This window comes from Balaenoptera physalus (assembly GCF_965194825.1).
Source record: "Balaenoptera physalus genome assembly, chromosome: 8".
Taxonomy (NCBI): domain Eukaryota; kingdom Metazoa; phylum Chordata; class Mammalia; order Artiodactyla; family Balaenopteridae; genus Balaenoptera; species Balaenoptera physalus.
In genome coordinates this window covers 83,213,299-83,240,102 of record NC_138887.1, presented here as the reverse complement: position 1 = coordinate 83,240,102, position 26,804 = coordinate 83,213,299, and the positions used below count along the sequence as shown (strand labels likewise).

At 42.4% G+C, this 26,804-nt stretch overlaps 1 protein-coding gene across 9 annotated transcripts in view; it reads left to right on the top strand.

Moving 5' to 3' along the window:
• The window catches only part of ELMO1 (engulfment and cell motility 1), a 555,096-nt gene that overhangs the window by 148,030 nt on the left and 380,262 nt on the right, over positions 1-26,804 (top strand). For all 9 annotated transcript variants that reach the window (XM_082471822.1, XM_082471824.1, XM_082471823.1 and 6 more), the window contains 2 exons: positions 10,884-10,934; positions 22,720-22,889. In XM_082471822.1, the coding sequence (XP_082327948.1) occupies positions 10,884-10,934; positions 22,720-22,889 (221 nt within the window). The remainder of the gene's footprint in view (positions 1-10,883; positions 10,935-22,719; positions 22,890-26,804) is intronic.

Sequence of the window (26,804 nt, the reverse complement as noted above, 5' to 3'; positions counted from 1 at the left end):
GAAAAGGCACAGCCAGTACAGAAGCCTTGAAGCACGAAGGGCTTGGTGTGATAAGGAACAAAAGGGAACAGGATAGTGAGCTGGGGAGTGGGGGAGTATCAGATATGATTGTTAGAGGTTGGCCAGGGCCACATGGAGAGTTTTTTAAACCATTGTAGGAATAGGGATTTTCTTCTAAGTACAGTGGAAAGCCACCGTTTTAACCCAGGCTCCATGAACTTGTATAGGAAGAAAGTTATAACTGTATGAAAATAAAAATTTAGCATTATTTCAATGGTGAATGTAGACAACCAGCCATGATAGTATAAACAGTGTCTGTATTGATGTTACCGGTAGAAATCATAGATATTTCCACTTATTACTGTTATTGCAGTGATCTCAAAATGTCATTTATGATCATTACACTAATTAGAAATTACGGTAGTTATTAGCGCTTATAATGTATCTTGTTATTTCACGCATTAATAAAGGCGCCAGTGAACTATAGCCTGTGGACCAAATCCAGGCTGCCACCTGGTTTGGTAAATAAAGTTTATTGGAATACAGCCATGCCCGTTCACTTATGCATCATAGTTGCAACAGAAAATTTCTTTCCCTGCAATGCCTAAACTACTTAGAATCTGACTTTTTCTGGAAAAAGTTTGCTGATACCTGTACTGATAAAGCAGCATATATATTACTATGGTACAATTAAAAAAATTGGGTAACTGTTGGTTTCTCTACAAGCTCATGTGTTTTATTTTATGCATTTGAAAACGTTATTTATAGACGTGACCCATAGGCTTCACCAGACGGCCAAAACATCCATGAGCAGGGGGCAAAAAGAAAGGAAAAAGAATCCCTGCCCTGCAGTGTTCCAGGCAGGGAGACAAAATGGCTTGACCTGTATTCCTCTGCCTTCCCCCTTCTTGATCTGGCAGATTTTTCATGTTTTCAGTACCCGGTACCTAAGCTGCCTCTTCTTTATGGATGATGCTTTGAGCCCTTCCCGTGTGCCAGGCAGAGTCTTTGTTAGGACCATCTAATTTAATGCCCATGACAGCACCATATGGTCTAGGTGTGACAGTCTTCATGCAGCAGTGAGGGAGGCTCGGAGGTGTTGTCAAGCCCGTGTATTAATTTACCGAATGTTCACTGAGCACCTGCTATATGCCAGGCTCTGTGCCAAATGCCCGGGTGACAGAGCTGTCCGTGATGATGCCAAGGTTTGAATCAGGCCCGTCTGATGCCAGTGCTGGGGAGGCTCACATCACAGCAGGTGATGTTCAGGATGACAGGTGACGCCACACTGTCTCTTTGAAGCCAGCCGGCAAGCAGCCGGCAAGCTCGGTCACTCTTCCTTCTCTTGTGTTTCCATCCCACTTAGCTCCATAGCTCTCCTCCGCTCTAAAGGTTTATGCCTCGTTCTCACTCCTTAGTCTGTTGTTTGCATCGGCTTTGCCTAGAATAGACCATGGAGTTGGTATTTTCCCAGCTGTAGCAGCAACCTTAGTAATCCCTGTCAGTGCCACTGGAATGGCCCTTTAAAATCTTTCTTTTTTGCAAGCATGAGCTTCTTTCCTGTAAGTGCAGCTCTCTGCTCCAGCACTTTGTGGATTTCTAAGACCACAGGCTCTAATTTGCCCATCGCAACCCAGGTTTAAACATTTGCACATGTCATTTGATTGGGGGGTAGGTTAAAATTGATAGCAGGAGGGCCTGTCAATCAAGTCTCTATCTCAAATGAATAGAAAAATGGGACTGTAGGGCAAGGCCTGGTCGACGTGGTTCACCCCAGCTTGTGCAAGTCCTTCTGTCCAAAACCAGGGAGGTTGCTTTCTCCCCTAGAAACATAACCAGTGTTCGTTAGCTGGGTTGGGCAAATACAATATCAGGCATTTTTCTTAATTTCTTTTCTTTTTTCATGTTGCAAGTGAAGAGCATTGTTCACCTGATTATCTACCTGGGCACCAGCATTTTATCAGTATATACACACATATTATATTCCATCAATTTGAACTTATACTGAAATACTGTTTTGCAACCTATATTTTTCACTTGTTAACTAAAAAAATAATACAGGAGGCTGCAAATAAGAAAAGAGTTTATTTGGGGTCTTAAGAATTGCAATTCAGAAGACATAGGTTGCGGTAACCCTGAAAGAGTGTTCTGGAAGAGAAAGAGTCAGGGGCTTATAAAGACAAAAAGCCACCAGGTTGTTAAAAGTTGCCTGGTGAGAACTGTGGTTGACTGACGTTGATCAGAAAATATTTGTCCTTAAGGAACCACAAGTTGTTTTAGGATAGGGGTCCAAAAAGTCGATAGACCATCACAAGTTATTTTAGGATAAGGGTCCGATAAGTATCTTGAATTTCTGGCAGGTGTTCTGGATCCCTTCATCAGGTCAAAAGGTCAGATTCCATCCAGTCTGACATGTGCATAGGTCACACTTCCTTAAAGGCCCCCAGCTTCATTTTAGAGAGCTCTCTTCGCAATACGTACTCCATTTTTTATTTTCCTTCCACATACTTCACAACACAGTGTGACGTGTTCTCATGTTATTAAACACTCTTTCGTACCAACACTTTAATGGCTATATTATGTACCATTGGCCTGCTTTACCATTTTTATTTAAATTTTCCTTCGTATTAAGTGACATTTGGAAGATTTGGCATATCAGTCAGGGTTCAGTCAGGATACAGTTCAAATATCATTATTTGAACTGGGGAAATTTAATTTAAACATCAGTAACTAGTGGAATCTGTTAACTGCGAGCAAAGGGGTAGAAAAGGACTCTGGTGGGTCCCCAGAAGGAGCGGCTGTAGCAAAGTAGCTGTGGCCTCTAGTCTGAGGAGGAGAGGACAATTTAAGAACTAAAGACCCCCCAGGGGGCACGGCCCCCTTCCCCAGGGCTCTTCAAAGACAGCATGGCTACCACAGAGGCATCACCACAGTGATGAAGGATGCAGGCCTGTGCTGAAGTACGGGAGTGTGTCTTGCTGGAAGGTTGAGTAAGCAGAGCTGCTTGGAAGTGGCTTCTGGTAGGAGTAGGGCCTGAGGGTGGATCAGACCTGTGGACTTCTACATTTACTACTACTACTACTACTACTACTACTACGAAAAAGGTGGCTCAAAAGAGAACTGCCTTTCTATGACCAGGCAGGATCATTCCAGCGTTCTCTTTTGGTGAAGCTTAACATTCTCCTACAATGGCAAACGGGAAATGCTTGCAGGGTCCAGCTCCAATACACAAAGTGAGGCCAAGAATGTTGGATTTAGGGTTGAGAGACAATAAATGAACAACTGAAACACTTGGGCTTGCTTTTAGTTGTATTTCTCTGTTACAAACAATGTTTCAGTGGACATCTTTTGTAAAATGTCTGCCTCTCTGATGTTTCCAAAGGAAAAATTCATAAAATTTGATTTTGATTTTTAAGGCTTTTATTAAACATTACAAAACAACCCATGAAAAATGTGTCTCTGTTTACTGTCCTTCGAGTTATGTGTGGGAGGAAAGGCACATAGTTTTGTCATAGAACTTATTACTGACTAGCTTTTCGGTTCTTGGGTTTATCTGCTGGATTGTTAACTTGGAGACTGGAGGTGCTCCGAGCCAGGAGTCCTATGGTTGGAGCCTGGGGTCTAACTTAGTAAGTGCCAAGCCCTGCAGTGACGGAGGCAGCTGTGTGTTGTTGGAACCCTCCACCACCTTGCCCAATCTCCTTCACTTACTCCCTTTCCATTCTAATTCACTGCTGCTGACAGATTTATTTCTCTGAAACATCCCCTTGGTCATAATGCTCAAAAGCCTTAAATGTTTCCTCTTTGTTTATTGTATTGAGAATAAAAGAGAAGCGAAGAGAATTGACCTTGGATGCTGGGCCCCTTGCTTCCATTCTTTTGATGAGGAAACTAAAGCCAATGGACTTGCCCAAGGTCACATGGGAAGTCAGTTGGTCCAGGCTCAACCTGGAGCTTCCTTCCTTCCAGTTCACTGCACTTTCCAGGCTCCCGGACCCCTGCTGGTCAGTTGTCCTCACCACCTTGTTGTTCTCCCAGCACAGCACCTGTAGTGAAAGAGAGTCTATGAATACACGTCCTCATCCTTTGACACTCATACTATGTCTTTGCTGGTGCTTATCCCACCATCTGTATTGCCAAAATGATCCCCCTCACCTTCTGTGCTCAAGGGACTGGCTACTCTGACTTCAAGGTGGATTCCATCTAAATAGTGACCTGCCATTACTTCTTTCTTTTTTTTTTTGCGCCATACCACGTGGCATGTGGGATCTTAGTTCCCCAACCAGGGATTGAACCCACGCCCCCGGCAGTGGAAGCGTGGAGTCTTAACCACTGGACTGCCAGGGAAGTCCTATTACTTTTTAACAGATTGGACTCAGTCAATTCTTATCCTAGGATGTTAGAGGGACACAGACATGGATTGGGTTCTACCCTGAGCCTTTGGTCCTGGGGCCTGGACACCAGGTAGAGGCAGGTGTGTGCTCACTCCTGCCATATGAAAGTGACTGAGGAAACAAGCATCTTCCCTGACTTTCTAAAAGGGTGCCTCTTTTCAAGCATCAGTGAACATCTAATAGTGCCTGTTGCTTTAAGATAAGCATGTTCTTCTCCAGAAAAACACTGTTCTTCTTCTCTGTCTCCTACAAGCAGTTGATTAAAATGCCAAGGGGGACAGGCATTCTCCTGCTGTTCCTCCCCTTGGGCTCACCACACCCCGTAGACTCCCTGGGCTCCTGCAGGCTGTCTACCTGCTTCGCTCCACTCCTTCCACCCAGGTCTTATTACAGGTAGAAAGAGAGCAAAGCGTTCCGGTCTGTGTTTACACAGCACAAACTAGTAGTTAACAGAATCTTACTTAACACCTGTCTTGTCTGTCTTCTCTTGGTTTGGGGAATTGTGTAAATGGTACATGGGTGCTGTGAAACGTAAAATGATTAGAGAAACACAATAACTGAGAAGAGAACCTAGCTAGAGGCTTGAAGAAAGAGTGGAACAGAAATCAAATCAAGATCCTTCAAATCCACATGTGGTGTTGAGCTGCTAAAGCCATATGGGGCTGAGGAGTGGGGGGAGGAACGTGGTCCCTGGTGGTAAGGACCCCCGGGGGAAGGCTGAAATATTAGTTATGGAAAATGTACATTTAGAATAGTTTGCCACCCTTTCTTCCTTATCCTTTTTCCCCACCTCACCTCTCAGCCTTCTTTTCCTGGCTTTTGCGGGTTCAGATTTATTTTAGGGTATTTCTATCCTCCTCCTCAAATGTTAGACCTGTAGTCCTCCGTCTAGAGGCATTGCTCTGTAACCTAGCAACCGGCATGTCATATGCGGTCCTCACTTATTTCCTTCAGCCCAAAGATCTGAAGATCATGCAAATGGACACATAAAGGATGGAAAGGATCAGGTCTACATGCAAAATCAGTCTTTGTGATGACTGAGTAATGGATGCGAAGAACAGCCTTATTTCCTAGTAATACGTCCAAAGTAAGGGCCTCATCACATCAGGAGAGAGAGACAGTGATAGACAAAGACAGAGCAAGGAGGAGAAGAAGGAGCCAAAGAAAAGATCCTGGAGCTTCCTGGACTTGTGGGGGTGTAAGTGCCCCCTCCCCCTCCCCCTCCGACCTCCTGCTTTCCTTGCTCAATAGCAGGAAGAGGGGTAGAATTTGGAATTTTTGACCAGGGAATGATTCCTAATTTGTCTGGCTACATAGAAAGTTGGCATACTGAGATAAATTTCAGAGGGAAAAATATGACAACAGTGACATTTTTCTGCAGGATCTTATTATCCAGTCCACACAGAGGCCGAGTCACTGAGCTGGTTCTGTGAAGAAACACAAAGACATCCTATCGAGACGCCTGTGAATGTCAGGGGCTAGTACAGTCTGCCACTGCTGGGTAGGAGTAAATGGGACAGCGGGGCTTTAGCGGGCTTTCACTGGGCCCCTTGTCATTCTCCCCGTGCATTGTGTGCTGTTAGGACATTACCCCGCAGAAATGTTCTTTCTGCTGCTTTCTCCTCCTCAGTTTTGAGGAGCTGGCATTAGTCTTGTTTGCCTCACTTTATTACCTCGAAATTCAGAATACTTACTCTAAATGTGATGCATGGTCTTATGAATTAGACTGGGATGATTCTAAACTTTATTGTACATCAGAATTACTTGGGGGCATAGTGAAAATATAGAGTCCCAGGTCCCTGAGTGTGGGCTTGGTGAGCTGAGGAGTCCCAGAAATCTGCATTTTAATATTCATGGTGATTCTAAAGCCAATGGTATGAAGATCCCATGAGAATCAGAGATTAAAGACTGATTTCCTAGAGAGGGTCATGGGACAGCTTCTTGGCTCTGTGAGTTGATGGATACATTCTTCATTATTGCAGAATCCCCCTCTCCATTTGAAGGGAGGGAGTTCACTTTTTTTTTTGTTCCTTCCCCATGTGCTTTTATATGTCATTTAGTGGTGTTCCTTGTCTGGCTCGAGAGAGGTGACCTTGACTCTGTTGAAAGCTGCTTCCCAAAGGTCAGTGGCATAACCTGTTGATGAGGCAAGGCTGGCCAGTGTATTAGTCACCTCACTAAGGGAGAACAGTGCCAGGCCAAGCTGTGGCAGCGTCTCGGCAGGTAGAGGTGTATTGGTCAGGGTTCAACGAGAGGTGATGGTCAGCGGGTAGAGGGAGGCAGCCAATGGACAGGATAGGAAGTACAATCACACAACCACGCACACACACACACCTAAACACCCCTCCCACACACACCCCCCCCCCCCCCACACACCCCCCCCCCCCCCCACACACAGCCCTTATTGAATGCTTGGAGGACTGCATCAAAGAAGGCCCCTCTGAAACAGACCTAGAGGCCTGAGACTATGATAAAAGAGTGAGTGGCAGCTCCCCAGCCTTTGATGCGGAGCACGCTGTGTGCCAGACCCCCTCCTCAGCCATGCTGGTCTGCTGATAGAAGAGGCGTACAGTTGCTAACTGTTATTCTGCTGGATATGTGCTGCTGACTTCCTAAAGTCTCAGACTCAGGATAACACAGATGGCACTATTATTTTTACTGATTGGATTACATATAGAGACTAGCTAAAGACAAATAAGCATACGCAGCACCGTGCTTTTTAGATGTTATTTTTGCACTAATGATTAACAGCTAACTTTTTTTCGTGAGTGTTTGCAAGGTGTTTGCCATTCTCTGTTCTAAGCACTTTAAATGGCTTATTTCAGTTCATCCTCAGAACAGCCTTAGGAGACAGGTGCTCTCCGTATTTTACACCTGAACAAGCTGACACAAAGGGCAGCTGTGTCACTTGTAGCAGATTCCCCGGGTAGGAAGTGAAATGTGGATCCAATTGAGACGGTCCTATCTGGAAATCCAGCTCTTAAGTGATGCTGCAGTGTCTGGATGGAACTTTTGAAATTAAGAGTAAGTCCAAGCCTTTTCCTTTGTCTACATCACAAGTCAGGCAGCCTTGGAGAGCAGAGGGTGTCATCAGTCTGTGGCAGATGAGGTGGAATCCAGCTGATTTTCCTGATAGAATAGTCTCTGAAGCAGATGTCTACCATTGCCTATTTCTTTCAGTTTGATCTACCTTTCTGTCGGGACCTGAACGTTTTTAATGCATATAATAGTGGCTCTTCTACTTATCTTTTTTATTCCAAAATACAAAATGCTGATTAAGAAACATCTTTTTAGGGAAAAGGAAGAGACAGAGGGCAAATGCACTGCCGACTGGGTAGGGAGGCGTGCTGCTCTCGTTGTAATAGTCCCGATAGCTCTCATTTTTGAACCAGTTCTAGGCCAGGCACAGATCATCTGTCACCTCTGGTTCTTACTACATTCTCTAAGCAATGACTTGTTCTTCCCATATTAGGGAAGAGAAAACTTAGATCAGAGTGGTTAAGTAGCTCGCACTGAGCACACACAGCTGGTGCGAGACGGAGGTCGTTTGAACCCAGCCCTGCCTGTCAGTGGTTTTAACATGCTTTTGTTTTAAACAATCCTCAAGACCCTTTCTTCAAAGAACTCCTACTTGGGTCCCAGAAAGTCAGGAGTCAACGTTGCAGGAGCCAACATGGGGGCCTGGAAGTCAACTGCTTGAGGTCACCCCGGCCATACTCCCACCCGGTGCCCCGTGCCCAGGGCATCCCAGGGAACACCTGGGAATCTGCAGAGCATTTGTTAATACCATTCTTACTTCTTTGCTCTCATATATGTTGACCAGGGGATGAGCTCCCCCCTTGAAGATAAATGCAAGATCTAGATCTTCTTACCTTTTCCAGAGAGAGCACAGCATCTGGTGTCAGATATGCTCCCCACCCTGATGAGTGTGAGTCCGCCCTTCCCCCTCCATGATGTTGGGCAAATAATTGATCCTCTTGGTAGCTTTGGTTTCTTATCTTTAAAATGAGCATCAAGTTATTATGATGGTTAAATAAGCATTCCCACAAAAACCAAAAACCCTCACCCCAGTGCCTTTCAATAAATGTTAGTTTATTGCTTTTATTAGGAATGCCTCATCGTCACTCCTAATTTTCATGAGGAGAGATTATTGCTAAACCCTCTTGGTTTCTTCATACCCTCTTTCCCTACTTGATTCGTTATTTGGGAAGAATAAACTGGGCCCCCTTTTCCTCTTGGGAAGGAACTTGCCTTTGGTCTTACCTCAACGGGTATGTTCATCTGAGGGTTTAGTTATCTGTCTGCTGGTTCTCACTCTCAGCCTTGTGTTCTATAATCACTAATAAAGGAGGTATTTTAGTCTTTCATCTTCTGACTCTCTTTCATTTAGAACCTGACAGGAAAGAGGTATGCTATGTGTTCGGCTTCCTTAATTCTATAATTACTATTTGTGGTCTTCCTCTCCAGTTCTCATAGAGGCATAGAATTTTAGAGTTGAAAGGAGTTTTTTTTTTTAAAAGACTGAAATTCATTTCACCATCTCATACCTGAGCCTGGCTGCCAGGTGGCTCTTCAGCCCTTGCCTGCACACTTGGTGTAACGAGGACCTTGCTCTCTCAAGAGGTGGCCCAGGGTGTCTGGCTGGGGATGCTCTAGATTGCGCTGAAATTGCCCGAGGAAGGTTTGGATCTGGCAGTATGGAGTTTTCAGGCCTGAACTCAGTATAAAACGTTCAGATTAGGTTTTCTTTGGGAGAGAGTATTGGCCTGAAGCCTGTTCGCTTTCAGATAATTCTTTTACAAAATTCATTTTCCAATAAGTAGTCAGAATTGGCTGAGGGGGAGAGTGAGTGTTCTGTGTGTTTTTGGCATCTCATCCTGAGAAATTTCCCACCAGTTCAGTGTGCCTGCTGCATCCTGAGCAAATTCTAGCTTGGGACTTGTCTGAAACGGTACAGGAGAAGGGCCCACAAGGCACTTTATTAACCTCCTGGCCTCAGTGCTCCAGGGTGAGGGATGCGGTGGTGTGACTCCCAGAAGGCCAACTGCTGAAAGTTGAGCATGGTGCGTACTCTGGTGGCAGAAGAGAAAACTACCAGTGAAATTCTCCCTTCAGTGCCAAAGATGCTAAGTCAAAGTTTCAAGACACTCACCACAAATACACTTGCCAAGTGGAGATGGACCGATTTGGGATCTGCTCACTTACGCTGTTTGTTCTTAACTTCAAGGCAAAATGCAGTAGGGACCAGCACATGTTAAGAAACCAGGTTCCTTTCTAACCTTTCATTTAAAAAAGAAGAGCTTTATTGAGATATAATTCACGTACCAAAAAACTCACCTTATAAAGTGTTCGATTCATTGGATTTTACTATGTTCACAGATTTCTGAAATCATCACCATAATCAATTTTAGAACATTTAATCACCCCCCAAAAACCCCTGCACCCGTTAGCACTCACTCCCAAATCCTCCTCCCCCAGCCCTTGGAAACCATTAATCTGCTTCCTGTTTCTATGGATTTGCCTCTTCTGATAAATGGAATCATAAAATATGTGGCCTTTGCCTCTAGATTCTTTCACTTGATGTTTTCAAGATTCATCCATGTGGTAGTGTGTATCAATACTTCATTTCTTTTTATGGCCTAATAATATTCCATTATATGGATTTACCACATTCTGTTTATCTAGTCATCTGCTGATGGACATTCAGGTTGTTTACACTTTTGGCTATTATGAATAACATTTCTGTGGACATTCATGTACAAGTTTTTATGTGGACACACAGTTTCGGTTCTCTTGGGTGTATATGTAGGCATGGTATTGCTGGGTCATAGTCCCTTAATAACCTTTTTAAATTGCTTTTTTTGATTGCTATCCTTGGGCCCCGTATTCCTGTTTTCTGGGTTTATATTCACTTCCTCTGTACTGAATGCTGTCCATGACTTGGTATAAAGAAACAGAACAGAAACAGACTCACGGACTTTGAAAACAAACTTATGGTTCCCACAGGGGAAAGGTCGGGGGTGGGGGGGAGGGATGAGTTAACAATATGAGATTAACATATACACACTACTATATATAAAATAGATAATCAACAAGGACCTACTGTATAGCACAGGGAACTCTACTCACTATTCTGTAATAACCTATATGGGAAAAGAATCTGAAAAAGAATGGATATATGTATACGTATAACTGAATCACTTTGCTGTGCACCCGAAACTAACACAACATTGTAAATCAACTATACTCCAAAATAAAATAAAAATTAAGTTAAACAAAAAGAGTTGAAGGGGAAAAAATTAAAGTTAATACATCTGGGACCCAGTTTAAAGTTCTTTGTGAAATAACTCAAAATTACTCAAGTGAGAATAAACTGAATCATATGAATGCTTATTATATAGAGTCTCAGCTAGATTATATTTACCTTTATTCTCTTCTTTCCCAAGCTTCCACTTGAAGATTTACAAAGATTTTTTTTTTCTTTTCCAGAATCGCAATGAAATAAAAAATGGCACTATCCTTCGATTAACCACATCTCCAGTAAGTTGATCTTTGTTTGTAGCTTTCTAGTAAAGTCTTTGATCTGCAGTTTGTTAAAGGGATTATGGGATGTTAATTTTTCACGGTGACTTTTGTGTGAAACAAAAGATCTTTGGACGGTCCTCATATTCTGGACTGGCAAGAATGCCCCTCCTTCTATTTCCCATTACAGAAAGGGCAGTTTTTGTTCCAGGTTATGTGCAAGTATATTGACCTTAAAGTTTGAGTTTTGGGGTCATCTCAGCAATTCTCATATTACAGATGGGATAACTCAGCTGTACTGATGGGTTTTACCTGCCTGCCCACAGCTCCACCTAAGGCCATCTGAACAAATGGCGACAACAAACAAAGGAAACAAAACTAGAGACAGCACATTACTTCCCTTTGAAGTCAGAGGGTGTGTCTGTGTGTGAAAGAGAGTGTTTAAGCATTTTCTAGTTTTGGTCAGTCATTATGACAATTCATAAAAATATAGTTTAAGAAGTGTTTGCCACTTACGCTTTCACCGACAGCTGATTCTAGAAAAAAAAAAACAAAACACTTTAAAGTCTTCCAGATAAAAGCTGCTAAACAAAATGCTACAGTATATTTAGATTACTCTAGCCAACTATGTTGCTTATCTTGATCTTTCTTGCTGGCTTATAGATACTTTGGATAGTAACATTAGCATATTTCAACTACGTATTTTTCACAGTGCATTTTATCGCTTTCCTAAAAAATAATCTGCACAAAATACACCAAGTGTTGCTATTTTCACTCTGCATATGTGATGAAAACTGTGTCTAGCTCTCATTTTCAGTTTCCACTGAAGCCATGTGGTAGGCTAAAAATAAATTTAAAAATTGGGAAAAGCATCTGGCTAAAATTAAATTGTGGGTACTGTAACCACCACAAACTCTTCTTGTCGAAAATTACATTAGAGAGGCTTACAGACTCCTGAACATTTTACCCAGTAACATTTTGAGCCTAAACACAGTGATGGACTCCATAAGAATATGCTGCTGGCGTTGGCTGAACTGTCTTTTGGTACCCTCTTTTCCACTTAATGGGAATTATCATTCATACTCATTTTTCAGTGGCTACATGATGAGCTGAGACATTTTTGTCTGCCTTAGCATTGATCTTCTTACTTTAGTCATCATGAATTCATGTTAATTTGACCTTTAGAGACCATGGTTTTCATTTGGGTTTCGTAGTTCCTATTTATCCTGCTGAAATTATTCATCTGCTTGATGGGCAGAAAGAGTACACCTTGCCTTTTGTTTCATCTCAGAATTAGAAAGGCACTGCTTTTTTTAAAAAAATCTAGGCCTTCACTAAATGAAGTCAGTTCTCTTTTTTATTTGCCATGGGTTCATGAACAAAATTTCTGCAGCGCTAAGCTACTCCTTGAAAGAACGTTAGGTGTTTGGCAGGGTAGAGTTTGTCAGCATCTGGAAAGTCAACGTACTAACACCATGGCATGACTTGGCATCACTGGGGACAATGGAGCTTGTGCTCTTCATATACCCAGCACGGTGAATGGAGAGATGTGAAAGCCAGTGCACAAGGCAATATTATACGATGGAATTCACTACAAGAGATTGGTTTACATTTTCCAGAGGACAGTGGTCCCCAAACCTGAATGATTGGTAGAATTTTTAAAATGCTGATGTCTGAGCCTTTAAAGAGAAGCTGAATAATGATATCTAGGAATAGGGTCCAGGCACGTGCACTTTAAGTAAGCATTTATGGTTTGACTGTAGCCACAGGGTATAGAATTGGGAATTACTCTGTAATCAAGATAGTTTGGATCTGTAAACTTCACTTGTTGCTGGTAGATTTTTTAAAAAATTATTTTGTGTTTGACTGAAAAATATGGGTCAGCATATGCTAACTCTTTCACTTTTTACATACACAATAAAAATAGATTTTTAAAAAATAGCTGTCTCTATTAAATTTGCTAGGAGGTATTAGAGTACCATAAAGAAACTGGCAAGCAGTGTTGTGCTAGCTTTTACAAGTCCTTTCATCTACCTCAGCTGAACTCTCCCGGTAGCCAGAAAAGACGCACACATGCCCACACTCGTACACACATGCATACACACACTCTTGTTTTAGGCAATGTGCAACTGTGCTGAGTCTCACCACCACTCTATCAGTGATGGTATTTTTGTTGATGGATTTATTTTCAGTCCCCCTCTCTATAGAACTATCCTTTCTGGATTGTTCCTAACAAAATAGGGCATTAATAAGAGAAGATCGAAAAAAAACCCTGCATTTTTATTCTTTTAAAAGTCCAACACTTGGCTGATCGTCTTCCTCTGCATTGCACATCTTTAGACAATCTCTCTAGTGACCATCTTAAATATGTATCTTTTTTAGGTGTCCTATCCTTATCCATCTCTCCAGTATCATGAAAATCTAGCCATGAACATACTCAGGGAATGTGTGCAAATGTGTGTGAATTTCTGAGCATTTCAGGGTTTGGAGACCTTCAGATTGTGCAGCTAAGTAGTGTTCCCTTGTACCTGCCATGATAATAATACCTGTGGAAATCTAACCTGAGGTCACACGTTGCATAAAGCACATTTTACATAAATTTTGGCTATTGTTCCTATTAGAAGAAGCTTGCGTTCCCAGACCATTGTTTTCACTTTCCTGAAATTTTTGTTTTAAAAAGTTTTCACAGTAAATATATTTGTAGTCTTGGAGTGTGGAAAGCCACTCTAAGTAGGACACAAAACCCAGAAGTCATAAAGAAAAAGATTGATAAATTTGACTACCAAAAAATAAAAACAACCCCACAAAACCTTCATGTTTGGAAAGAATTCCAGAAACAAAGTCAAAAACAGCAAATTAAGGAAAACAATTGGCAACATGCATGATAAATAGAGGGCTAATTCCTCAATTTGCAGGATCTCTTATGAATAAATTAACTGCCCCCAAAACAGATGGCCAAAAGCTATAAACAAAAATGATTTCTTTCTCTCTCTTGATCTATAAATCTATACATATAGTCTATCTATAGATATATATAGATAGATGGATCTATATAGATCTATATATGGCTATTTAGCTATAGCTGTATAGATCTATATAGATACAGATACATATGAAAGAAAAAACTCAATCTTTCTCTCAAAAGAGATGAAAATCTACACTCCTAGATAATCAAGGTGTGAGGCAAAGACGCTGTGGTGTCAAGAGTATAAATTGGTACAGCCTCTTTGGAGAGCAATTTAGCTGTATCCACCCAAGCTTAAAATACATATGTCTTTGTCCTAACAATTTTACTGCTGGGAATTTATCCAATAGATAGACTCACAAAAGCACTGAAGGACACACACACACACACACACACACACACACACACACACACACACACACAGACACACACACACACACACCATACACACCCATACAGGGCTGTATGCGTCATTGCTTTCAGTAATCAAAAACTGAAACCTGTTAACTGTCTGTCAGTTGGGACTAGTTAAATGCATTAGGTAATAACCATGTGATAGAATACTGTGTAGCTGTAAAAAAGAATGTGTCACGTGCCACCTCAGAGGCATCTAAAAATTTTATTATTAAGTGCAAAAGCAGGTTGCAGAACATTGTGTGTGGAGTGACAGCGTTATACACAGAGAAAGGAGGTGTATGTATGTTGATAGAAGGATAAAAATGATTCTCAAGGGATAACACAAGAAACTGTTAACATTAGGCTAACTTTATTTATCATTTTATAACTTCTGGTAGTGCTTACATATTTTCTATACTATGTGCTGGTATTATTTTTAATTAAATAAATACACAAATACAGATCATAATGTCACTACAGTATACAAGAGGTGAATCATAACATTCCATGCTAAAACCATTCCAGTATTCCAAACTATTAGATTTTTAAGAGCCGTTTTATATATGACCTGAACTCTTCTTGCCTTTTATCCCTCATTTGGCCCGTGTGGACATGTTAAATAAAACTGCTCATCAAGTATCTACTGTTGCTTTGTCAGCTCTAAGCATAACCCTGCCTTTCTGCTCTCTCTCGTTTGGGGAAATGATATTAGAGGCATCTGGGTCAGAGGGCTTGTCACACTGATTTTGGGGGCCAGTTACCCTGGCAAAAAGAAAAACAGTGTTATCTCAGTCACTCTGTGGATTCAGGTTATCAGAGATTCTTAACAGGGAGGCCATTAAACTTTTTGGAGCCAATTTCTCTCCACTGAGCTGAGAAACTTGAAAAGAATTGTAAGCTGTCTTAAGTTCTATTTCTCTCCATTGCCCTATGAGCCTAACTTAGAGAGAAGCCAGTGGAGGCTTTTAGGCACAGGAGTGACAAGATCACCCTGGCTGCTGCCCAAGAACAGATTGTAGGTGGCAGGGGGACGGGTTAGGAGTTCAGTGCAGCAGTCCCGGCAGGAGATGAAGATGGTGCGGGCTGCCTGCGTTGTAAGGACATGGAGGGTCTGAAGGAGTGTTAGAGGGCAAGCCCTAGCACCTCCTGATACTTTGGATGTGGTGCCCCTTGAGAGAGGCTGCGAGGATGGCCCGGTATTTGGGCACAATAAACAGTAGTGCTGTTTACTGGAATAGAAAGTTTGGGAAGGGGAAAATGAAGAGTTCGAGATGCCTGTTATGTGCCCGTGAGCACAACATGTCAACCAGGCAGTTAGGAATGTGTGTCGGGCAGCCTGGAGAATACAGGTGTGCCAGCCATCACAGGTACGTGGCGTGGAAGGCCATGGGCTGGGTGAGGTTGTCCGCCACAGGGAAGGCAGGGCCCTGGGCACACTCCCAGGTTTGGAGGAGGAGCTGGCCAAGAAGCCAACAGAAGAAAGTGCCTCAAGGAGAAGGAAAGGAACACTTAGGTGTGCTGAGGGCTGCTGAGACAGTAGGAAGATCAGATGAGCGAGGCGGGTGTGCTGCACAGACGTGTTGGTAGCATGATGGAGCCGCTCTCCGCGTAGGTAGGGGTGAGGGCGGAAGCCTCGTGGAGGTGAGGAGGAGAGAGAGTATGAGGTGCGGTGAGTTGCAGCTTTAGACCCACTCTTTATTCCAGAACTTTTTTTTTTTTTTTAAGGGTTGATTTTTATTTATTTATTTATTTATTGGCTGTGTTGGGTCTTCGTTGCTGCGCACAGGCTTTCTCTAATTGCGGCAAGTGGGAGCCACTCTTCATCGCGGTGCGCGGGCCTCTCACTATCGCGGCCTCTCTTGTTGCGGAGCACAGGCTCCAGACGCGCAGGCTCAGTAGTTGTGGCTCACGGGCCTAGTTGCTCCGCGGCATGTGGGATCTTCCCAGACCAGGGCTCGAACCCGTGTCCCCTGCATTGGCAGGCAGATTCTCAACCACTGCGCCACCAGGGAAGCCCTATTCCAGAACTTTTGCAGAGAGTGGAAGCAGTGAAATGAGGGCCCAGCTGGAAGTGAATTGATTGGCTCAATGTACAAAGGTTTGTACATTTCTGTTTGTTTTTTAAGACAGGACTGACCTATTAGAGATGTTTGCAGCTGGAAATGATCCACTGCAGGGAGAGAAACTGATGTACGGGTGAAAGGGGGACAAAATAGAAGCAGAATACCTGAGAAGGTGAGAGGGTAAGGGCTCTAGAGCTGCAGGGAAAGATTGACCTTGGATAGGAAACAGGGGCCAGGTGCATAGAATCAGGAAGAAGCAAAGCGTGAGAGTAGAGACCCTGGGCCGTGTCCTTGGAAATAGGAAGATGAAGGAACTCTGGCTGTGCTTTTTGAAGTAGGAAGGTGCAGGAACTCCTGGCTGATCGCTTAGATTTCCTCAATAAAATGTGAGGCAAGATCACTGGTGTGAGGGAAGCAGGGGATGGGGGAGTTTAAGGAGAGAAGAAAAGGTGTGAAGGAGTCATTTTGGGGGGACACAGGAAAGCGTGGTCTGATTGCTGGGCAATATTGAGTGTACATTTGAAAATATCTGTGAAACCTGTGATCCTAAGGACATTTTAGATTACTTCTTAATTGGTATCACGGACCCAGAACCATTCTGGAAGTTTCTTGGGAATAATTTTAAGTAGGACCTTAAAGAATAGAGATGGTAAATACCTGGCACACTTCTACCATACATATCTGTTCTGTGTCCACCTGTGATCACTCGGAGGCTGTTTCCCTCTGAGCCTGGGCCCAGAACTTTCTCAGCCCAGGACATTAGGCAGTCACACTGAGCTGTTTGAGGGGCTCAAGGCGAAACTTGTTTTCTATCCTTAGGACAATGCCAGAAAATAAAACTTACTATCTGATACAATCACCCATATAGCTGCTAGACTCTTTTCAGTTGGGCTAACTGCTTGAAAAATCAGAACTAAGGTTATTTTATTTTTTAGTAATGTAGATTTTCCCCCAAACATAAAATATTGCAGACTCATGGAATATTTGAAAAGTGAAGCTTGCTACAAAAAATTATGTAGAATATTACAATTCATAAATAACAATGGGTCATATCTTGATTTGTTTCCTTGGGTTGTGTTTATGCAAATATGTGTGCATATATATTCATTTATTTCTTCATGCATTTAGTGGAAATTTTTTGAACTCCTGGTAAATGCCAGGCTCTGTTCTAGGTACCGGAAATAAAGTGGTGAGCAAATCTGACATATTTCTTCTTCTCCTTTACGTTCCACTGGATACACGCCCACACCCATACACATATACCTCTGCCCCTCAAACAATAAAATATATTTGCATCCTACCCTTTCTCCTAATATTCCATCATGAAGATGTGCCCATGCTATCGTATATTCTCTGAAAGTTTCATTTTTAATTCCATATGATATTTCATCCTATGACTATATCATGAGTTACTTAACCATTGTCCTATTGTTGAACATTTTGGTGGCTTCCAGGGTTTGAATATAATGCTATTTTGAGAGCTCCAAAGGTACCACACATCTGTCTAGATACTTAAATGCATCCTTTCAGTCAGGGATGCTCATCACCACCCAGGATTCCTCCAGCTCTGCTGCTCATGAACTCCTTAGGCCGCCTGGCCCGGTCTGCTTGCCTGTCCTCACCTCCTTCCACTTTCTCCTTTGCTCTCCAACCCCAGATACACTGGTCCTCCTTCTGTCCCTCCAGACATGCCAGGCTTGTTCCTCCTGTTCCTCCTTTGTACTAACCATTCCTGCTGCCCAGAATATCTTCCTCGGCCCTTGCCCGATGTGCCTGACTCCTTGTCAATCAGATCTCTGCATCAATGTTGCTTTCTTAGGCCACTTGTCCCTGAAAACCACTCCATCTTAAAAAGCCACCCGTCACTATCTCATTCCTCTTTTAGGTTTTGCTATGAACTCATCAATATTTAATTTCTTACTCTTAATTTGTTTTATTGTCTGCCTCCCACCTCGAGGACGTAAGCTCCAGGAGGGCAAGAAGCTTGCCTCTTGTTTGTTGCAGAATCCTAAATATATAGAACAGTGCCTGGCTCAGAGTAAGCTTCCAGGAGTATTTGTTGAATCAGTGAGTGGGGATTCTGTCTTTGATTTTGAAGGGTCATAGCTTCATGGATAACTGTAAAGACTTGTCTGAATATAGGCCAAGTGCCGAGTAATCTTTGGCAAATAACTGATGCCAAAAAAGTAAGTTTTTCTTACACAACCCCGGTATCTTAATAATAAAACTTATTCTCACATTATTTTTTCTAATAAAAGTTTCACATCCACGTTATTAGAAATTAAAGAAGGTAAAAAGAATACATATCTCTACCTGTTCCGGTTCCACCTGGAAAAATATTGCATTAAAAATGTCTCAGCAGTTTGATGTATGATAATATTTTGATTGGGGCTCACATAGGGCATTAACATCTATGGAGCAAACTTTCTCTAGGCAGACTTCATGATAAGGGTTCCTGCCCACCTGAGGAACAATCTATGGCTTTGTGGGTTGGGGGAACCCTAAACGTGATCTCGTCACAGTTCCTCAGTGTACCGATGAGGAAAATGAGGCCCAGAGATTAAGAGAATTTCTCCAAGGCACCAGAGTAGCCCGGCTTCTCACTCGTAGTTCAGGGAGCTCTCCACCACAGCCCACCAAGCTGGCCATAATCCTCCCATCCTCATGAATGATGTGTCCCCTCCCGTGGTTTACTTATGTCCTGAAACCACGAGGAAAACTTACCCAACACCAAATGCCTCGGGAACTTGACATTTTTATGAAGAGTTGACTCCTTAGATGATGGCACTCAGGGAAGGAAGAAGGTCTGCCCTGAAGGATAAGAACACCTCTATGAAAACAGGGCATATTGTTTTCAGGCAGTAGGTCAAGTGCAGTAGAGTTGTGGACCGTTCCATAGAAACTTCTCAGGCGATTGCATCTATGAGCTGGATGTTGCAGTCTGACACAATTTGGAGGCTTTATTACTGTTATTGGGAGTAACTCTTTGGCTGAGACCCCAGCAAGTCAGAGTATCGCTTTGTTGTACTGGTGTGTGACTGTCCTGGTAAAATATTTTTGATTTCCACAGCAGCAACCGATTAGCAGTCCTAGGATTTGGGACTATTTGGTCTTTTTAAAAAAATTTTTTATTGGAGTATAGTTGATTTACAACGTTGTGTTAGTTTCTGCTGTGTATTAAAGTGATTCAGTTATACATATATATAAACTGTTTTATATTCTTTTCCATTTTGATTTATCACAGGATATTGAATATAATATAGTTCCCTGTGCTCTACAGTAGGACCTTGTGGTTTATCCATTCTATGTGTACTAGTTTGCATCTGCTAACCCCAAACTCCCAACCCACCCCTCCCCCAGCCATCTTCCCCCTTGGCAACCACAGGTCTGTTCTCTACATCTGTGAGGGGCTGTTGAGTCTTAATTCTTCTGCTCGGGACACTTGTCCTTTCCAGGTTTCTGTTGTTGTCTCTCTTCACTTCTACTATTTTCAATTAATCCATTCATGAACTTCTAAGTAGGTAACATTTCAAGCACATACAAAAGCAGAAAGAATGGTATAATGAATCTCATCTACCTAGATCTTATAATTATTGACTCATTCTTTCTATTTTCTTAGCAACTGTTTCTGCTGAGAAATGTACCCTTTTAAAAGGGCGGGTAGATTGTCTTTTTGCTACAGGAAGCCACGAGGGGCTTGTGGTGCCCCAGCTGGAGAAGACGAGGTGCTGATTAGAAGACAGAGGCAGAGCCCATGAGCCCTGTGGGGCTGGGCCACACCTCCGTCATCACTTTGAGACGCAGTATCGTGGGAGTTTTAGAACAGCGGTTCTCAGCATGTGATGCCACGATCGTCAGTATCAAGCAGAGGCAGCAGCAGCACCTGGGAGCTTGTTAAACATGCACTTCAGGGGACTCCACCTCAGGCCTACAGAAACAAAAACTTTGGGTGGAGCCTAGGTATCCATGTTTTAAGAAACCACCCAGGGGGTTCTCATGCACGACACAGGGCACTACTTTAGAGCCTGTTTCCAGAGTCCAGCTGCCCAGGTTCTATCTTAGCTCCAGCATGGACAAGCTGTGTGACCCTGGGCAAGTTACTTAACTTCTCTACGCTTCCATTTCCGTTGTAAAATGAAGATAATGAAAGCTCCTGCCTGAAAGATTGAATGAAGTCCTTCAGGAAGATATTTCGAAGAGTGGCTCATAAAAAACACTAGGTGGGAATTCCCTGGCAGTCCAGTGGTTAGGACTCCGCACTTTCACTGCCGAGGGCCAGGATTCGATCCCTGGTCGGGGAACTAAGATCCTGCAAGCCACGCAGCGCGGCCAAAAACCGGAAATCTAAAATCTATGTAGTAAATCTACAGTTACTAAGTAACTGTCAGCTGTTTTTAATAGTGGTATTAACAGCACCAAACACTATTAATTATGACAATGAAATCATTTTTGAGTCCTCATTATTATCATAATCTCTATAGTAAATGCAGACTTCCGGCTGGGAGAAAAATGTATGTTTCAAGGAATTCAAAGTGATTCACTTGGGTTAAATATTGTATGTTACTGTTAATGCTGTATCTCCATTTGAAAATTTTGGAGAATGGTACATCTTTGAACAACGTAAAAAGATAAATAAAGTGATTCTCCCTTTCTAAAAAATGGAATTTAGGGTTTGAGCCATTTGTCAGCTATGTGGGTATCAGTGAATGAGTAGGAAAGGTTCTTATTCTCCTGCACCTTCCTTTGCTTCCTTCTTCTATTCTAGTTTCTGATGCAAAGTGTCAAGTTTTGGTTATAATTACGTGGGAGACCATAGTATATGTCTCTGACCAAGTGATAGGAGTATGGGTTTCATCTGTCTTGGTCACTGAAGAATTGCATTGGTTTCCCTGCTGAATCTCCTTCTTTCTGCGGGGCTGCTTCCAGCTGACAGTGAAGGGGAGCTGGGGAGGGAGGAAGGGGGCACTTGGGGTGGAGTCCCTTTGCTCTTAGTTCCTGTGTGGATTCTATTTTTTCTGCTCTGCAATCTTAACCCTGTTATAGTTCACATGGGGCTCCTCTGATATTTCTAATCAGTTTCTGTTTGGGAGAAGATGCCTCATGGTTGGGGTCAAATATACCTTCTTCCCCTTTCTCTGAAATATGACAAGTTTCAAAGGAGACTATGAGAATGGCAGAGTGCTTCAACCATTGCAGTTTTGAGTTAATAACTACAAAGATATTCAGTTATTTCTATTAAGCAAAAACACAGGCAGAAAAATTTATTATCTTATTTTTCCTACTGTCTGTCCCAACTGAAAGGTAGATATGGAAACCTTTACTGGGTGAATGAGAAATACAGAAGACACATTATTATCTAGAAGTTCAGCTCCTCCAGTATACTTCTGTCCTGCATGTAGAAGCAACGTGCAAATGCCTTAAAAAGGGGAACTTTAATTGGAGACAAAGCTGCTAATTTGGTTGCCTAATTATTTTGTTTTAAATTCACGCAGTAAATAGCTAATGGATGTGAAACACGTGTTGTTGAAAAGTGGAATTTACAAGCCCCATTGTGTTGTGCTGGAAGACTTTCAGTAACCCTGAAAGATTATTTGGGTGTCTAGTGAAGCTTTTGAACATTGTGTGTAGGCAGTTATTACTCAGAGTATTGACTGAACGGGTGAACATGCTGTATAAATTTGTGTAATTGCTTAATTAAGCAAATAGCTTTCTGTCATTTATAGATAATAATTTTACTTAAAAAGTAAACATTCTACCCGTTTTCCTCTCCGCACTGCCATACCCGCTCCATTTCTGGTTTCTTTTTTTTTTTTAATTTTTTAAAAATTTATTTGTATTTATTTATGGCTGTGTTGGGTCTTCGTTTCTGTGCGAGGGCTTTCTCTAGTTGTGGCAAGCGGGGGCCACTCTTCATCGCGGTGCGCGGGCCTCTCACTATCGCAGCCTCTCTTGTTGTGGAGCACAGGCTCCAGACGCACAGGCTCAGTAGTTGTGGCTCACGGGCCTAGTCGCTCCGCGGCACGTGGGATCTTCCCAGACCAGGGCTCGAACCCGTGTCCCCTGCATTTGGCAGGCAGATTCTCAACCACTGCGCCACCAGGGAAGCCCATTTCTGGGATTTTACTGTTCTTGGGCTCTTGCTTTTCCTTGAGATGGGAATATGGGTCCTGTCAAAAGAGGGCCACTGATTCCCACTGTGAAATTGACAGGCATTGCCTGAAGTTGGAGTCATTATGGTTGGAAACCTTCCCTTGGTTTGTAATACTCATCTAGTCTTGTGCTTTTGGCCTTTGAGTCTTCATTTCTCAATGAGATGTTAATTTTTTGTCTGTTGTGGTTTCCTCCGTGAATACTGTGCTTTGTTTTTGTCCCCGGTAAGGCTCAAAACGCCCACCAGCTCCATGAACGAATCCAGTCGTCGAGTATGGACGCCAAGCTGGAGGCCCTGAAGGACTTGGCCAGCCTCTCCCGGGATGTCACGTTTGCCCAGGAGTTTATCAATCTGGATGGCATCTCTCTCCTCACGCAGATGGTGGAAAGCGGCACTGAGTAAGCATCTTTTACCTAGACTTCCAATCTGTCCTGTGCTTTATAACGTTCTGGGTATTTGTTACTTTTCTTGTACTTGCAGTTTCTAGTTTTAAATGCCAGAAATTGTCTAGGCTCAGGGGAAAAAAAATGGCGTTTAAGATAATGTGTGGGCTGTGGTTTCATAATGTAAGTATCACTAAGTTCTCCACCCACCAACTAGCCATTATCTAAGACAATCTCTGAAATTTTAGATTTACAAGGAAAAATATTAGTCATTATCTCTAAGGGCCTTTCCAACACAAATTATAATTCTTCAAAATATAAATCCCTCACATCTTTTGCTTATCCCTAAAAAAAATTTTCCTTCCCTGACTCCATTTTTTTAAAAAGTTAGAATACCTCCTTATGTTTCAAAGTCTTAAACCAGGTCGAAATAACATCCCTGAAGTCATTTTTTTAAAAAATTAACACTTGACTGATGAAATACATGTCCTTAATTATTTATCATTAAGTATAATAAACATTTATTAGGTACCCATTGTGTGCAAAAAAGTGGAAGTTGGGAAAATTTTAAAAGATATGAACCTTGCCATCTAAATATTTATGGAGGCAGAATTCAGTTGAGGTACAGTTCCTCCTGAGGGCTGGGAGTCTAGAGGTTGGACCAGTTACATCTCATGGAACCTTACGGGGGGTGGGGGGGGAGGTATCAGTGAATGGGCCTTGAAGGAGTTTGAGTTCTACCATGAGCAAGGAAGGAATGGGCATTGGGGAGCTCACCTTCTCAGGGTAGGGTTTAATCTCTGGTGTGATTCTCTGGCCACAGAGCCAGATGGGTCTAGCTTTTACATGTGTGGACAGATAATTCCCTTGACCACAGAATACCAGGGTAGGGTCCACAGGACACTGCTCATTTCCATATGGTCACGTGCAACTGGTGAAGACTATTAGAGCATGCCAGTTAGAGCATGTGAGAATGCTGAGCCAGCTAACTACATAGTAATATGCTAAATAAATATTGTGCAGAGTTGAGATAGGTATTTGTTAGGAAAGAATAAATAGCATTTAGAATTGGGGTGTAAACCTGGGCCAGTTAAATCTCTCTTCAGTACGTGGTGATTTAAAGAATGACCTGCTGACTGTACGTGGCAGAGACCTGTCTTGGCCCACTCCCTTCCTTCCTTCCTTTCTTCCTTCCTGTCTCCTCCTACACTTGGCATTATTTAGCCTCTGTAGTTGGCAGTAATGAAAGATTCCTTTTTTTTGCCTCATTCAAAGAGAGCATGTTTTATAACAGCAAGAATATCTCCTGTATAAGAATGTTCTCTAGAATTTGGAGCTGGAGGCCTTCATAAAGAAGTAGAGAAAATATCTAGGAGTGAATGGGGGCAGGGGAGTCAAATCCAAGAGGACTGGCAAGCAGGACTGGGTAATCTGGAAAGACTCAGTTGTAGACAGGTATCATATATTTTTTTTAATGATGACTAAAACTCTGCTCGTTACATTTTTGGCAAACATCAGCTTAGAGTAGGGCAGAGAATCTCAAATTCTGGGTGTTATCAGAATCCAAAGTGGTTACTGAAAAATTGGGGTTGGAGCTTGAAACACCTTGAGGGAAGTTAAATTAGTTTAGGGATCCAAGAGACTGGCCCAAGGAAAAGGAGAAAGAGGGTTCTGTCTTTGTTGGAAGCTCCAGCTGAAATCTAGTGTAGAGCGCGTCAGATCCCTCATTCCTTGTTACTAGTGAGCAGTGGATTGCGAATTATGATTACAACCACCTTCCCTGGTAACTGTGGACAACTTCATGGGACTGCCACGTGTGGTAGGCCCCTCTTCACGCCTACCACTGCTTCTGGTGGGACAGTGAGCCCTGGGAGCTTCTGCCTCCATCACATTTACAACATGTTAGATAAAAATGTACAACTGTCCTCATGTTTATTGATTTATCTAAGTCCCAGACATCGATGTATCAAAAACACTGCATCAGAGCCAGTCATAATGGAACCTGCTAATATTAGGTGGTTCTGCCACAGATACCCAAGTATCCAGGGGCTTAAGCTCTGGAATATTCAGAATGACATTGTGTTAATACTTCCAAATTTATCAGAATTGCAATCATAATTACAATTACAGTGGTACATATGCTGAAAGCCAGAGTCCATGTGATATGCGCCCTGAATAGAGGACTGGACCTGAGCTCCAGTACCTCTGGAGGTTGGCAGTTATGTATTTGACAATGAGGGAAAATGCACGTTAGGGGCTTTACTTTTTTAGTTTCTCATTATATTTGTTTGCTAGTGCTTCCATAACAAAATAGCACAGACCAGGTGGCTTAAAGAACAGAAATTTATATTCCCACAGTGCTGGTGGCTGGAAGCCCAAGATCAAGGTGTTGGCTGCAGCTCTCTCCTTGATTTGCTAATGGCCACCTTCTTCCTATGTCCTCACATCATCTTTCCTCTGAGCACAGGCATCCCTGGTGTCTCTTTGTGTGTCTAAATTTCCTCCTCTTATAAGGACACCAGTCAGATTGGATTAGGACACACCCTAATGACCTCATTTTAACTTAGTCACCTCTTTAAAGGCTCTATCTCCAAATACTGTCCCATTCTGAGGTACTGGGGGCAGGGATTCGACATATGAATTTGGAGGGGGGACACAATTCAGCCGATAAAACTCATCAAAGGGACACTCCCACCTTGTGCTCCATAAGAGAAAGAGTAAAAACTGATACTATGTATTGTCTCGTCAACATTAGGACTTTTCATCTGTGCTGTTGCCTTACTCTATAATTCATCTTGACTTACTGAGTGACCCAAAGACTGATCACTGGGGACAGGAGGTCTGAATTATATCTCTATGTTTCACATGTCAATACTGAATTTACTTTATGTGAACCACAGTAACTGAATTCTTTTTTTTCTATAGTGTATCATCCTCATTAATATTTTAATTATTTATAATCTGTAAGCCATCCCAATTTGTTACATGCAGCCAGATTTCAGACAGATGAGCAGAACTCAAGACCAGATCTTGGGTGAGTTCCGGTTTGCATTGTCTCTTACACTTTCCCATCACACTATGTTACTGGGAAGGGATGAGGTCTCTCTGAATCACCTTGGTGTGTGCCCTCATCACCATTTTATATAAGTTATAGGTCATGCTACACTTAGGGATGGAGGAAAGAGGGCACTGGAGCTGTACAACCTCCTCCCTTCCTTCTGCAAGGTCTTACAACTCATGCTAAGAAGCTGCTTATTTAATGCACAGCTATTTTCAGATTTTTTGCTCAGATGAAAAAGAAAAGAGAAAGACACTTTTCTTATAAGGAAACCCGGCTTCTCAAACTTAAACAAGACTTTAATTAATTAACAGGAAACCTCTGGAATATAAACTGCACAAATTAAATAGACCCTACAATTTGGAAGACATTTACTTATGGAAGGCATTTACTTAAGTCCTAGGCAGACTTCCAGCTGGGAGAGGCAGAGGTTTCCTGAGCAGGACCTGTGGAAATTTTTAGGAAACACTGAAGAAATGTAGCTGGAATTTTTCTGCTTACTTTGAGCTGTAATGAGATTCAAAGATGGACTTGCCTGTTTGCCATTGCCCAAGGCTGAGCTTTTAAAGGTCTCTCTCCAGCTGGTACCAGGAGCGACGATGGGGGAAAAATTAGCCACAAAGGAGCAAGGGGAAGTGTCACTTTGGCAGAACACAGTGTCTAAAACTTGAATTTAAATTTTTCCATTCTTGTGGAATTTTGAAATTCCATGTCTAGTTTCAGCTTGAAACATTGATGCAGAAGCAAATAAATTTGTGGGGAAACTTGTTTCCCCAACCTGAGCCAGGAAATGGTGCCCATTAAGGAATGGGCAGTGGTTTTTTTTTTAAAGATTTCTCAGAAATTATATATTTTATTTTATTTGAAAGAAA